This window comes from Poecilia reticulata, linkage group LG7 (assembly GCF_000633615.1).
Source record: "Poecilia reticulata strain Guanapo linkage group LG7, Guppy_female_1.0+MT, whole genome shotgun sequence".
In the NCBI taxonomy this organism is placed as follows: Eukaryota; Metazoa; Chordata; class Actinopteri; order Cyprinodontiformes; family Poeciliidae; genus Poecilia; species Poecilia reticulata.
In genome coordinates this window covers 3,308,519-3,324,940 of record NC_024337.1, presented here as the reverse complement: position 1 = coordinate 3,324,940, position 16,422 = coordinate 3,308,519, and the positions used below count along the sequence as shown (strand labels likewise).

Here is a 16,422-nt window from a genome sequence, read left to right as displayed (position 1 = left end):
TGGATGGATGGATGGATGGATGGATGGATGGATGGATGGATGGATGGATGGATGGATGGATGGATGGATGGATGGATGGATGGATGGATGGATGGCTTTGTGTAAAGCAACCAAGCTTGTCTGGCATAAAGACAGGGCCAAGTGTGTCATCTCTAGAAATGTTTTTTACTTCTCGACTACTTTTTTCACAAATGTATGATTTTATGATTTTCTTTTCAAATAGTTTAAACAGAAAATACAGAAATGGAAAAACAAGCCCCCAGTGGCAGTATGAACTAAACAGCAGTCACCACGAAAAGCAGAAAGTTCAAGTCCAAAATTCAAAATGATCTATTTAAAAAACATATATACCCATTAAAAAATGCCAAGTAGTGAAATGAATAATGTCTCCCAGTTTTAAAGACATACAGTAAATACAGTGTTAATGTTTAAAAGCCAAAAATGTTGGAACACAAGGAAAAAATACCTTATTAATTCTTAATGTATTGACAAGTACACCTATAATAAATATAAAATACGTATCAAATAATTTTTCTGACATGGTGTACGGATGCATACTAGAATTGTATTTTCTTTTGTTAAAGATAACATTTCAAGAGGAGAGATCTGCTTTTCAGACTCTGATTGGGAAAACAGTTGAATTGATTTTTCAGCCTGAGAACAGAGCAACTTAATTTGTTTTCTTCCACTTTTTGTCCAGTGAGTTTTTGTTGTAAGCTTTAGTCATTACTGTTTACTTCACTTGTTTGGATTTCAATTTGAACAGGTTAACAAAAGGATCACAACTCAGTTCAATGCACTGAGTTCTGTGTTGTTCATGTTAGACACAACACCAGACAGAAACCAGGTTCATTTACGTCACTGATTGTTTCTGCTGGAAACTATAAAACAGCACAGGACACGCTGTATTTGGCTGTGGAAAGACTTTGGTTTAAACACTGTCATAAATGTTTAAATATTTGGATTATTCCCTGCTGAAAGTGTGATGAATACCGTTTATTTACACACAAAGACCCGGGTCAGGCGGATCACGAGGGACGAGATCCTCAGGAGAAAAAATGTCGTTGAACAAATATTTTTATATTTGAAAAAGACTTCCACGTGTTTAGGACGACTTTAGCTTTAACGTTTTATGCAGTTTCTAATTTTTAGTGTTTCTTCATATTAATGATCTAAAGTGTTAGTTTACGACACGTCTCAGGCATGTAAAGATTCAAAAAATAAACAGACATGAAGAAACAGTAAATGAAGCAGCATCTCATAAAAGACATTTTTATGTCAAAGAAAGCACCAGAATACAACATTAAAGCCTGGGTATTCGTTGCTCATTTGGATGTTTAGAAAACTGGAAATATAAATAAACAATAAAAACTGAGAAAAAAACTTTCACAATTTATGTTACATCAAGAGAATTAGGACTTGACTTGGTAATTATGTGTTATTCACAATACTTAAACTGACTTACAGAGTCTTAAGGCAAACACAAAACACAACTAAAATAAATAATGAGTGAGCATATTTGTATACTTTACTAAATAGTCTTTATTACACATTTCCACTACTGCTTACATTACCTTCTGTAAGTATTGGTTTGATACATTTAATATAGAAAATAATTCATTTGAAAAATGATTTCTTCTGCTTGGATTTGTTAGTTTGTATTCATGTTATTTATGTATAATTATTCATTTTGTTATTTTTGTCTTTAAAGTGCCAGAGATTGCACGCTATTTCAGCTTCTCGGGTTCTGAGTAATCTTATTACGAAAAGCTTTCTTACACTTATTTCTTCAATGGATGCTTTTCACTTTTACTTGAGTAAAATATCTTGAAGCATTGCTAACAATATAATATTACTGAGATGTATTTATGCACTTTCATTCTTGCAGTTTGCCTAGTATCATTCATTATTAATAATAGTTAGTATTAATTAATGCTAATATTCCTGATGTGATTCCACAGCAGACACTCTGGTGTTTTGCTGATTACCGTCTTTACATCAAAGATGTAATTAAAAACGGGAAAGAATTTTTTTGTTGTGGTTTTGTTGTGGATGGAGCCAAACGTTAGCAGTGAATGAAATGATTAGAACAGACCATGTGTCTGTTGTGGCTGTTGCTTTGTCTTTACTTTAGTTCTAGTTAAAGTTCGGTTGTATCCTTTGAAAACACAAACCAGGCTGTCCATCATGATGTTAATATCGGAGCAGCTGTCGCACCAGTGACCTCATCTTGAATACCAACACTTCCCATCTAGTCCTGAGGAGCTTCTATTGCTGTGTGGTGGAGAGTATTCTCTGCACCTGCATCACTGTGTGACACCGTCAGACTACTGAACTCAAGCTGCACCTAATTCAGCTTCATAGACACACACACACTTTTTTAAATACACGTAACTATATATCACATAAATTACTTTAATATTTATTTGTTTATTAGATTCTTAAAATCCAATAAACGGTACAAATTTGGTTCGAAATTCGGTTCAAATTCGGACGAAATTCGGAAATTGAGCCTGAAATTCGGACTTGAGTCAAACAAGCTGAGGTGGCATGGCAATAAAAAATCCTTGAATCCTAGAGAACAGAATGTTTCTCAGGTTTGAACGTTTTGCGTTCTTTGCCTCTGAGCTCCTGTTTGACATGAGGATTGCAGTATTCATGGACTCGTCAGGGCCACTAGATTATAATGTGCACACAGAAAGTAGAGAGAAACGGAAGGCAAAGCTACTATTATACATAGCCGTGGCAATCTTGTACAGCACCTTTCATCAAGATTTATGTAAGAGAGTATTTAAAAGGCTTAAGAGAAACACTCTGCATGGCCCAAATGTCTGGAAGTCTGACACTCTGCACTTGCGTCCTTTTCTAACCACAATCCTGGCAATAATATAATATAATATAAACGTCTGTATTTTGCATGAAAGATTGATTCAAATATGTGATTCATCCACAATTATGTCAATATTTGTGTTAGTTACCTTTCACATCTGACAAACCGTAGATTTATTGGTAAGCCAAAAAGACATGCGTATTTTGAGTTATTTTGTTGTACCTGACCATGTTTAACATTTTGTTTTGAGCTAAAACACTAAGACCCTTAGATCTTATAAAGAAAGGACCGCTTGAGAATAACTCTAGCTGAGAGATGAATATTAATGCTGCATCATTCATACAGGCAGCTCCCAGACATGACAACCAGGCTGTTAACACCAACAGAACATATTTACCGACTCATATGTGCTGTAATGCTGAAACCTGGGGGCTCAACCAAAAAGAAATCTAAGTCCAGTGAGTAAAATTTAGTCATAGGAGGCGAGTGGGACTTTGTTTCTGTGTAAAACAAATGCACACATTTTAGTTAATGTTCTGTTACACTGAAACTTAGAGTATTTCAATGTAACAAAAGTTTTTATTATGATTATTATTTTATTTTACCAGAGTAGGAATCCTGTGTTCTGCAGTAAGATGCTTCATGACTGTTAACTTATTTTTCATTTCTACCAAGTCGTTGTTGATGTTTTTGGCATTTGGTGCATTTGCTCATTTTAAATATTAATTTGCTCTTTTTTTTATTTTGTAATGACAATAAGTCCCCTGTGATTGCTGAATGCTATCTTGGTAGCAACTCATGAGGCTGGACCAATTTAGGAACTTCAACTTTTTTATTAATGGAGGTCCCTGGCATCAGGTGTTGGAAAAAACAACAACAAAGTAGTTCATTAAATGTCATCATACCAAAATATTTATACATTTTTCCCTCTTAGATTGAATCTATTGGCCTAATCAGATCCAAAGTCTGCATGTCTGCATTATTCTTAATCTTTACCTGCTCTGTCTGCATTTTCTGTTTTACCGTCAGAACAGCAGTGTGAGCATAACACTGACGGTAACTCCATCTTGAATAATTGCTTCTTCCACTGGTGTTTTATGGCCTTTGAACTTAGTGTCTCAACAATCAGCAATATCAACATAATTATCCAAAGTCAAATTCCTGCACTGTCAGCACTAATTAACCACTGACTGAAACAAAGCTAAGATTTCGTCTCCATCCCAACAACATAGAGGAGCCACTACCCGTAAAATCTTAAATAAGATTTAACAACACTAAAGCAACAGCAATTGTGAGCTGCTGCACATATAAAAGCAACTGATCACTGACAGGTGAAGTAAAGTAATTATTTCTCCATATTTTTTTATTTGTATAGTTAAAGCCTACTGTTGTATTAAATGAAGATTATTTTGAAACACGTGAACATCTGTAAACAACTCATTAACTCTGTTAATGTTACAGAGACAAAGAAGAAGAGTAGTGTTAAGACGCTGGAGGTGGTGCTAATGGTTCAAAAGCCCGATCCATTAAAACACTTCAGTATTTATGTGGAACTCAATAACTGGTCTGTTCCTTTCACTCTGCGTGTTTATAGTTCAGAAAATTGTCGTGGCAGTAAAGAACATCCATTCTCCAGTCTGTTGCTGGAGATACGTTACAATGAGATAAACAGTTCTGTGAAAAAGTCTGAACAGCCACACTGAAGGGTTTTCATAATATGACCAACGCATTTATGGTCACAACACAGCATCTCAACCGGATGTAAGTCCACACTTTGACTTGGCCGCTTCAATACCTTAATTTTGCTGGATTTTTATCAGAAACATTCTGAAGTGAACTTTCTGGTGTTCTTTGAATAATTTTCCTGCTGTACAACCTCACAGCGCTCAGGCTTATAAAGTCACCAACGGATGGACGAATATTTTCCTTTCGGAACTTCGAGTGGACAACAGAATTAGTGGTTCTGTAAATGAAAAGATGTTTTTCAGGTACTGAAGGAGCAAAACAGGACCTGTTCACCACACTGCTAATGTCTTTGGGATCCATCCATCCATATATATATGGCTATCTTCGCTGGTTCTTTGGGCCTGGTGCCTGTCTCAGTCATTGGGGGGGAGGTGAGGTATATCCTAAACGGGTCTCCAGCCCATCGCATGGCGTCTTCAGGGTCATTAGGATGTAGTTTGACAAATATGAGTTGGGCCTCTATGATTTTTTCAGTCAGAAATGGTTTTCGCATGGATGTGATCATAAAGCCAACACGCTTTACCTGCCCCCACCAAACTAAGCGTCCTTTGTTTTTTTTTCTACACCAGTAACAGTAAAAGCAGATGAAGTGAGGTTTGGAGTTGACACACTGAACTGGACATGAGGAGATTTTCACCAACTGCGTCATCTCTTTACCTGCCCGTTGCCCTCACACAATATTATCTCCAAATCATGATGCCTTCTCATCTACTTTCAAAGTTTTTGTAGGTTTTAAAACTTTTTCAGCACAAAAACATGGTGGGCTGCTAGTGGACTGCCCTAGCGGCCCTACCATCAGGCTTAGCAAGTTTTCTGGGCGAATCCCCTGAATCTGCTCAGAATTTTTATAGCAGACAGAAAAAAACAATAATTTAAAGACTCACCAAAGTGCATAAACTGAGTTAAGGACTTAATTTTGCACCCTGGATCATATTCTATTGGCCGGCTTTGTGGAGCTGGCTGGTTTAACCGGACTGAACTGCACCTTTGTTTTAAAGGTCAGGAAAGGCTAAAGTTGGTGCTTGAAGAAAGAATTTGTTCTTTCCAGTCCACATTGGAAACCTAGCAGGGTTCTCAAAATCTGGTTCAGTCAGGGGGATGGGGGCAGGGGGGGCTCTGCAGCAGTACACAATTCAAGTAAACCTATGAGGAAAAATGCAAAACAGAAATTACAGATCATTGTACACATTGGCTGTAGTTTAGCAGCACTCTATGCTGTACATGATCTGTTACAGTAACCTGAATCTGGAGGATGGTTCATTACAAGAGAGAATTTTGTATGGTTTCATTTTTATTTACAGGAAAAAAGAAAACAAATTGAAAAACTTATTGTAACATTATGCTTTATATAGGGTGAAATATTCTGGCTGCTCATCCAAGCCTGTGTATGAAAAGAACAACAAATAAATACAAAGTATTTTATTAAGTAGGAGACAACTGTTGCTTTCTATTTAAACAATAGCTTGCATTACCAAAGTACACAAAACTTTATTGCTATTCCACTAAAGTCGAAAAAAACGCAATTTCACAATTGCATTTTTTCCAGTAAATAAGAAACGCAACTAAAATCATTTGTTGATCAAGTGACTCGTGATGTGGAAAATGTGTTTCCAGTTCAGTTTTGCAAAGACAATCATTTCGATAGGGCCAAAAGAACCACCTCATCCTGGCACAAAATCTAGTGAGTTTTTTTGAAATTGTTGTGTTTTATTTTCATAATTCCACATTTTTACGGTCAGTGGAAATGCAGCTATTGTTGGAGGCCAACAGAAGAAATGATGACCCACAACCAGTTCCTTATAAATCTGTAGTGACAAAGATAAATCAGACCAATGGTTGTTCCTGAACCCATAAAGTAATCGGTGTGTATGAGTCACAGATGTCTGCTGTCACTCAGTGACAGCGACATTCAAGTCTTAATGGTACCACAGGTGGTCCATTTCAAGTCGTTTTGACCTTCCATTGACTTATTCTTTTAATGAATGTAAAATCTAAAGAAGACTAATTTTCACTGCTTGCTCCTTCATCCTCCACCCGTTGAATCTGCCTAATATCTCACTTTCCTTCCACTTCATTCCTAATTATCCACATTTACCAGCTTTCTTGGCTGCTTTTTTGTGATTTTTCTTCCCACTCAGCTGGAATTTGGCACTCGCAGACAAGCCAGAGCTCACCTTGCAGATTTCCCCCCCCCCACTTCGTCTCCCTTTCATCTTCAATCAGTCATCAGAGTCCAGGAGGAAAGGAAAACTTCAGAAGTCAGCCACCTTGTTCATTAAGACCATTAACATTTTTCATCCGTGATTATCCCCTTGAAAAACACCATCAGTCCGTCTGAGCGTGCGCCTGTCTGAGTCATGTATTTAAGGGAATGCTGTCGGGAAGGAATGGTGGGAAGGCCTTTACAAGTGCATTGTTTACGCAGATGCCTAACCTGATTACCACTTGACACATCTGTACGCATTTTAATCAGACAGCCAGCTTCATCATACCTGCCATAACTCCTGTCTGGGTTCACCTCCTCATTTACTCCCCTTTTTCTTCCTTGGCTTTCACTAATCTCCTTTGCACATGCCCTTTGCTAGTTTCAATCAGCAGGAAAGCCTTCCAGCTTTTTAAAACTTTGACTCGCTCCAACCTCAATATTTAATGTATTTTGTTGTTGTTCTCCACGATATACCAACATTTTGAACACATTCAACTAGGACTGGACAATAAATCACTAACAGTATATATTGAGATGGAGATATGATCAACATCCGTAGATTACAATCCTGAACCTCGTGGCATTCTGGGGGATGTAGGCAGAGGAAAGGCTTTGTCCGCTCAGCCTCTCACAGCGAGCTAAGCTAGGCTGGTGGCATTAACTAACTCACTCACTCTATGGTTACCTAGCAACAAACGACTGAGTATATTGCGCAGCAGCAGTTTTATGTCTCACCACCGTGCCTCATAGCTGTTTAAAAAATAAACAACAAATTCATGGAGTATTAACTGTGGATAAGATAAAATGTGATGCCACCAGACTGGCAGTATATTTTGTATTTTATATTGTGATACATTTTTCAACCACATCATACAGCCCCTACATTCAGCCTTTCTGTTATCCCTTCTGATCTCTCTCCCAGTTCACTGATCAGAAAAATATTTCTGAATTTCTGACCACCTGGTCACTTATCAGGGCTAATGAAGTTAGTAATGATCTAATCCTGGACAACAGGTGCTAGTTTTGGAGTGAAAAGTATAACATTCCAACTTCTAAGGCAGTTTCAGTTAGTTCAGGTTTGTTTTTTTTACATATAGGACAGCTTGGACCATGTATGAATCAGTCTCATGGGGTCCTTGCTTCAGAACTGGATTAGTGGCTTAACGATGCAATGTCAGATTTAATTAATACATTTCCCACTTATTGGGCCTTGTTGTCATGGCAGCCCCTGCAAAAAAACTCAAAAAAAAAAACAAACCTCAAACTGTAATGCAGGTTGGTTTTAAGATTAGAGACCAGCTCTTTGTCCATAATTTCTGACATAACATGGCTAAACTACTTTTTTTTTTTTTAAGTGTTCTGAAAAATAATATTTTCTTAAATTGCATGAAAAGGAAGCATCAGTACGTTGTCGGAAATGCACCATTAAACATTTTTATTCCCAGACATTCCTCTTCACTCTGTCCTAGTCTGATATCTGCAGGTGATTCAGTACCAGACATCAGTACCAGACTGATGTCTGGTACTGAACACTGAGCGAAGTCAAATATATTAAACATTACTCATATATAAGTTGTTTGATATCAGTCTTTATTATTTCAGAGATATAATCTGTTAGAAACCAACCCACCTGCTCCTACAACTGCTATAACCTGCTGATCAAACCTGAAGCTCCCTCTAAAACTGAAATTGCCTTTTTATTTTCTTTACTCTTCTAATCTTTACCAGGCTCATGGAGGGCTGGTGCCTTTCACCAGTGAATGATTACAACTGTCAGAAACAACCCAACCCCACAACACTAAGGCCAAGTTATTAAGGATAGAAAATATAATCAAAACTTGACATTGTATACCAGTTTAATGTTGGTTTTTTTGCTCTGCCTACCTGGATCACACACTGAGCACCAAGAACCTGGGGGAGGGGGGCAAAGAAAAATCAGGCTAATGAAAAATCATCGTAATTATAGTAATGATAATAACAATATTTAAAATGAGAATGTGTACAGCATGTTGATATATGTTAATGCTAATAATAATCAACATATGTTATACAAAAGTAACACATTTACTGGCCAAAAAGATTTACCCACTTTGCACTTCTTCTCCAGTCTCCTACATGCCACCTACTGTCTACTGTTGTAGACCAACAATAATAATAGTAATAATAATAACAATAATGCAATTAAATGCAGTTAGGGTTAGGGTCAGGGTTAGTTATTCAGTTATTCGACACTGGAGCAACACTAATCTCCTCAAACCAATAAAAAAATGTCTTAATTTTTTAAGAAATTTGTATTTTCATTCAGCTAGAACAAAGAGACATGTTTTATTGTTTTTTTTTGTTTTTTTCAATTCCATCTTCTAAAGTCAGAAGTCGACATACATTTCTTTCATATTCAATAACATTGCCTTTAAAACTAAGTAACTTGGTTTAAACATTTTGAGTATCCTTTAGCAGTTTACAGAAGTTTGCTGTAATTTTTACTCTTTCCTCCTGAAACAACCGGCGTAACGGTCAGTGACTCGATGCAGTCTGCTGTGTTTCCTTGTGTAGAAACGTTTTAAGCTACTTTGGTAGCTTACTGCTCTGTTTGGACTGTCTGTATGATTGGACTGAAGCAATGTTTTTTTGTAAAGTACCTGGAGACATTTGTTGTGAATTAATGCTTTACAAATAAACTGAATTGAATTGAATAAATAAGTCTGATTGTAGGCAGCTTGGCTTCCAGATTCCTGCTCTCTGCCCAGAAATGTTCTACTGGTCTGAGATCAGAACTTTGTAATGGCCATTCCAAAGCATTAACTTTGTTGTCCTAATTGTAACTGACTTGGCTGTATACACAGGGCCATTGTCTGTTCGGAAGATTAATTTGACCTGAAAAGACCAACTTATTTTCAACAAACTTCCAGCATTTGACATGGCATTTTTAGTGCATGTAAATGTGTTAGTGTATGTAAAATATCTCTCACCATTCTCCCTCTTAGCCAGTATAGATTATTTTGATCATGCTTACTGACTAGGAACTGAAAAAGACTTGCCCTATTTAATGTCAAACTTCTGGTTTTAACTGTTATCTGAGTAATGATGAGGTCACCTAGTATTTGTCCAGACTAACTCAACCAGTCTTTAACATGCTGCCCTTTCCTAAACAGGTAAACGCGTTCCTGTCCTTTGTGTTGCCGATGGTTGCCATTTCCGTGCTCAACGGGGTCATAGCCAATCAGCTGCTGCGGATGTTCCAGGAAGCCGAGCAAGACAGCCGCATGTCCATCACCAGAGGAAATCCCACCATGCTGAACATCACAGTGGAATCCAACCGCGCTCAGTCGCTTCGCCATGGAGTTCTCGTCCTCCGTAAGTACAAACCGCTAAAACTTAAAAATCCACAAAAAAGAAGTTTGAAGACATCAAAATACATTTGTCATCAGGTTACAGATTTTCTTCTACCTTTCAAGTCTCATCTGTTGCAACTGCGTCCTTTTGAATTCTTGTGCTCACCTTTAGTTATCAAAAGCCAATCAACTTTAAGGTCAAACAAGTTTTAGTTGAACATGTTTCACAATCAAAGTGTGAGAAAACGGTGGGAGCCATTTGAAATGTAAGTAAGGTAAGAATTGGCTCTACAATGAATCTTTGGCATTTTCATTTTTGGCATTCAGCAAAATTTCTCTCAACACATATATTGCAAATGTGCAGCTGAATAACAATAAAGCCTATGTATGTGTGATTGCTACTCTCACAGGTGGGTGAAAACGAAGCAGTCAGAGATTCCTTGTCACCAGCCCATGAGTTCCCTTTATATGTTCTGTATTATTTGTAGAGAAACTCTGTTGAAATTCTGGGCACAGGAAAGTGACTGTCCAGCCTGCATTCAGACCCTGATCCTTTATGGGCCGCTGGCGTTTAAAGAGACCACAACCACTGATCGCCAAAATCCACAAAGACTTCAGACCTCCTTTAAGATGCTAATAACATATTGAACTAGTTTTTATTTTTGTAATAACTACTCTCTGCTCCATGTCTGCACTTGGTTCACAAAGCAGTTAGCTCTGACAACAGACCAGGGCAAAGAAACATTCATGTAGATGGCAGCTTTCACAACTTCTTTGGCTTCTGGTTGTAGTTTTGCCTCTTATCTTATCATTCCAAATCTAAATCTACAACCTACACATGGTCTACCATGAAAACTAACATACAAATCTCATAGTGAATGCACCAAAAATGTTTGTCTTCTTATAAACTCACTTTTAAATCTCTACTCAAGACCCAACTATTGTTTGTAATCTTTGTAACTCTACAATAGCATCTTTGAATGTCTTAAAATATAGACATAAAAATAGTTTCCCCACAAAACACAATCAAGACGCTTCGTTTAAATGTGGCTAAACAGCATAAAGATGTAACGTTGGCTTGGCAGCAGCGTTTGAGGGACAGATCTTCATTTCTAAAACTTTGATTATATGATATGCGTTGATTTAAAAAATAATCACCCAGAAAGGGGTTTGCATACATTTTGTGCAAAATTCTGGATTGGGTTTGACCATCTATGTCAATGAAAAAAAAAAAAAATACTTTTTTTTTAAAGTTTTGTAGCTGTATTATTGAAATTAAATCATTAAATCTGCTCTTCAAAAGTGTTCTTTTAGTCAGAGTGAGAATACTTTAACATGTAACTGCTACACATCTAGCAACAAAGGCATCCAGCAAATAAAAAAAAAAGATTATAAAATTACAGAGTGAAATGAGAAATTGATTTCCTGCGATTGGGAGAATACGTACGAGGCCAAGTGCACCATCTGCCTCTCAGTTTTCATTATCAGTCATAAAGGAATAAGTGACATATACAGGATGAATCTGGAGAAAAAACGGGAAGGAGACCTTTGACAGTCATTGTATTAAGATTGAGATTGTAATGCCAAAGTGACTAAGGGTCCAATTTATCTACGGTGAAATATGTTGATGTTCAAATGTCACCTTGGCAGCAATACACTTATCTTCTGCAAAATCCCAACAATCATGGACGACTCTAAAATCTCCTTTCAATCAATTATCGCAAACAAATTTAGAATAATTTGCTTGAGTTTGTTTGACCTCACTGAGCAGCTGTGGACTCGCATCAACACCGACACCAAACTGAGATGGAAACGACATTTAAATACCTCAGATTTATGCTGTTCTTGTGACTTAATTAAACCAAATTGAAACACATTTTGCATAAGAAGTGGGCACAAAATTAAGGTCCATGTTAAAAGGATTTACCTCAAGGAGACGTGAGGTGGAGTTTGAAACAGAACAAGCTGAAAGGGTCTAATCTTTTAATTTTATTCAGAAGACTTTTTTTTTTTTTACCAACACATTAGCCAACCAGCCAGTTGGGAGAGTGGTAGAGGTAGTGTGTTTGTTCGGAAATATAAGACCTTTAAGAGCCATTCGGTGATGGCACAATTTGTACTGTATAATGTATTCAAATGATTAAATGACCAGCTGAAAATGTGAGACCTATTTTATACAGAAAAGTGGGCAAAAATGATCTCTCTGAATGTGACACATCGCTCAAGACCTGCAGCTGCAACTAGATGTGGCTCAATGAATTTACCCAGGGAGGCTGAATTCAGCAGACGTCACCCTTTTCAGAGACCATGTAATATTTTTTTTCCACTTCACCATTATGTTAGCATGACCATTGCCGTACTGTGCAATTCGGCTCGACAAAAGTTCTGGTTTCATTCTGGGCTTTCTCCAATTTCAGCTTCGTCCTACTTCCTGTATCTTCCTGATCATGCAATTTCGGCTTAGAAAAATAGCTAAACAAGAACGTGTAGAAAACAAATTCTTCATATGTTTTTTCTGTTTTGAACCGATTTCATCACCTAATTAGGATGAGATTCTTTCTTACATTCTTGGTATCTGAACTCTTAGTAATTTTTTTATTGCTGTTATTTTGGTGCCTTAACCACAAATGCTGACTCTATTCAGAAAATGAATCAGCAGCACATTTACAGGCAGATTAATAACCGTCCCAAATGACGTGTTTAGCTGTTGCCAGATCGAGTAATTATCTTCACCGGTCTCCTCTCTGTTCTGCTTTGATGCATGTGTGCAATCGGTGCTTGAATCTGCTTGCTGTGTGTTCTTCCCACCGGGACATGCGAAGTGTATTTACAAAGTCTTTGAGTGGAGCTCATGAACACACACACACATGCACGCACACGTACACTGTGTAAATACAGTGAACGGAAATTGTAGCACTTGCATGAAATGAAATATTACAAGCCTTCCCTGCGTTTGTTGGCACATTGGGAATAATGTGTTGATCAATGTTGGAAACGAAGTTGCTGACCTGCATATTGATGGAGCAGTTGGTTTTGCCCCAGCTGTTGCATCTGTTCAAACACACACACACACACAAACACCCCCACACACGCACACACACGCACACGCACACACACACACACACACACACACACACACACACACACACACACACACACATTAAACAACATCTTGTGCATATCTTAATGACGCTATTAGCAGTGAAGCTTAGGCCCCTACTAAGAATCTTGTTCCTGCTAATGACTAGATGACAGAGTACTGCAATGTTATTTCTTATATTCACTCCCTGCAATGTTGTGTTTACAGCATTTAGAATGTGTCAAACAGCGAGTCCTGGTCATCATTACTCGGACTGCTCCTTTAACTGTGCCTGTTTGCATGAGGAGTCACCTTTAGCTGCAAAACCTTCAGGGGAATAAACTCTCCATGTACTGAGCGGATAAAGCGTTCCTGCTGCCGGCAGTCAAGTTTATTTGTTTATCACATTTCAGCAGCAAGGCAGTTCAAAGTGCTTTGCATCACAAAAACACAAAGTCAAAAAAGACACCATGCAGTCAACAACTGAGCAAACCAGTTGTAAACCCTACATTAAGAGGATTGCCATTATCAAAATTCTCAATAAGCAACACACATGTTGCTGAATGTTTCTTCACATATTATGGTTCAGAAGCAGCTCTAAACAGGTAGGGTTTTTAATCTTGATTTAAAGTAACTCAGTTTTTTGGCTGTTTTGCCATTTTCTGGAAGTTTGTTCCAGATTTGTGCAGCATAGAAGCTGAATGCTGCTTCTCCATCTTTGGTTCTGGTTCTGGGGATGCAGAGCTTGATAGCACTGTGGAACAAACTTGCTTTTTGTACATATTTATATTGAAGTGATTTTTTTTTTATCTCAAACACTTAAGTGTGACAGACAATTAAAACCAGCAGACACACAACACGTTGAACTTGGACTAAAAAAATCACTGTGAAAAACAAAAATGACAGATTTGTGAAATTGGCTAAGCGGAAGTCCATTATTTTGTTTAGCAGAAGATACAGAGACGTAATACTTAAAAAAAACACAAAAGAACCTAGAAAACTGAATGGATTAACACAAAGAGAATATAAAGAAATATACACAGCATCTAGAGAGACTATGTAGAGAGAGATATTCAAAGTACACAACAGAGTAGATTTTGCATATGTCCTCTTGAAATGAGCACCTTTAAGATAACCAAAGACCTTCGTAGCGAAGACCTTCGAGTCTCTGTTGAATGTAGATCACTCCAAATGCCTTCTTATGATTTCCAGGAAATCATGCCAAGTTCTTTCTAACCCGTAAGGCAGGTAATTTAATTTGTTAGAAAAAGAAAGTAATAGAATTATTACAGAATCTCTTTCCTTTCATTTTTTACAAGGACAGACAGAAACCGTAGTCTCTCCATCTTTGTCTTCTCTGTTTGCTGATCAATCACCTTTCAACAAAACAGTCTGAATTATTGAGGTCAATTTTTTATTTTATTTTTTATTTTTTGTCTTCATGGAAGCTACGCACTTTTCTTTTTTTAAGCCTCATTCATTCTCCTCACATGCTTGACTGTGTTTAGTCTTTTAGTGTCGCGACTGTTGGAGAGGCAGAGCAAAAACCTCAATCAGCAGCAGTTGATCATAGTCGATGAACTGGCAAATTAATAACCCGGAATGCCGGACGGTTCATTTAGATTCATCAGTTTCACTCTGTAAACACTCAGTGTTTGCATTGCTGATCATTGTTTTCATAACCTGTAATTTACTCCAGTTGTGGTTTACTGGAGTTTAACAAGCTGTTGGTGCTGCTTCATATCCCAGGTTTATTCATGCCAGCCCTGTTGGCCTGGAAGCTTCACATTTAGCTGAATCCAGTTTGTGTGGACGATGTCATCTATTCATCTCATGACAAATGATTATCTTTAGATTTCTCAAGCAAGAAGGTTTCCCCGCAGATTCTCTTGGATAATCTGAATCCTTCTTCACATCAAGCAAACGCCTTGACTTATAGTTCCTTATAGAAAACTTTCAGCTGAAGTATTATCTGCAGCAGTTTCCTCCATCTGAGGCAGTTTTGATACAAGCCAATTATAGCTCCACGCTTTTTCTTGGAGGTTACCATTGGTAACACAAGAACATGTTGATTTTCCCCTCTTTTCCAGCAATCAGTTTGCTTTCTAGATTGATGGGTGATTTCAGCTGGACTCTCACAGCTTCAACTGAGTATTATTATTATTACTATTATTACTATTGGCCAGGACAGAAATACAGTAAAAATGGGTGCCAGTCGTTAGCTATTAAAGAATGGGAATATTATGTAGCACTTTTTTTTTTATCTCAGTTCTTACTAACCAAAGTGCATTCAATAAGATCTAAAAACATGCATTTATTGGCAGTAAGTTGGTGCTTTTTTCTGATCACTTTCAACTTTAATGTGAAAACAATCATCTTGCACTTTGTGTTGTGCTGTTGCCAAAACTACAGCAGCATCAATGCCAAGATTATGAGTAATGGCTTTATGAACAAGTGTACCTACTTCATAGCTTCCTAATGATTCAGTGAAACCGCTGCATTAGGTGATACACACATGGCCGCACCACGAGTGTGTTACCTAATGGACTGGCCCATGTTTTGTCTCATTTTTCAGAGAAAAACATACTGAGTTCACTTCAAACCACGGCCAAATCAATGCTGAGCATCACCACAGAGAGAACAAACAATATCTGCACCAATTACCAATTTGTTGCACTTACTTCCTGTTTGTTTCAGGATTGATTTGAAGATGCTTTTATGAATTCCAAAAAGTGTTAATGGTCTTCCTTTGCTTTTATCCTTTAAACTTTGCTGACCCTTCAGGTTTTTCCCAAACAGCTTTCTGAACAAAACAGACACTGAAGCAAACTTTTATTATTGGGATTCTGGTCACGGCTGCAGTAATTTATGATATTTTTGTATCAAAAACCGTTAATTCTTTACATTATTACTTAATTTTAATATAATTTTTTTTAAAAGTACTACGTTTACTCTTACTATTTATAACATTAGCTATAGTCTGAATACAAATTAATTAGAATTCCATTTATTTATTCTATTATCTTTTAGCAGTTCCTTTATTACTGCTATTCATTTGTCGTCAGTCCAGGTTGCTATCCTGTCTCTAGTGTTTTCTTACTTTAGCATTTTTAGTTTTCAATTAAGAACATGGCTCCATAAGTATGTTCACCAGTCAGTAAAGTATTGATGGACTCGTTGTCAAACTAAGATGGATTTTAATTGTCTTATTACAAATAAGGAGATAATT

The 16,422-nt window shown here is 37.2% G+C and overlaps 1 protein-coding gene across 1 annotated transcript in view; it reads left to right on the top strand.

Annotated features, from left to right (window-relative positions):
- Window positions 1-16,422, top strand: part of ntsr1 (neurotensin receptor 1 (high affinity)) — a 36,528-nt gene that overhangs the window by 9,948 nt on the left and 10,158 nt on the right. Inside the window, exon 2 of the mRNA XM_008412837.2 lies at window positions 9,935-10,136. Coding sequence (XP_008411059.1) covers window positions 9,935-10,136 — 202 coding nt within the window. The remainder of the gene's footprint in view (window positions 1-9,934; window positions 10,137-16,422) is intronic.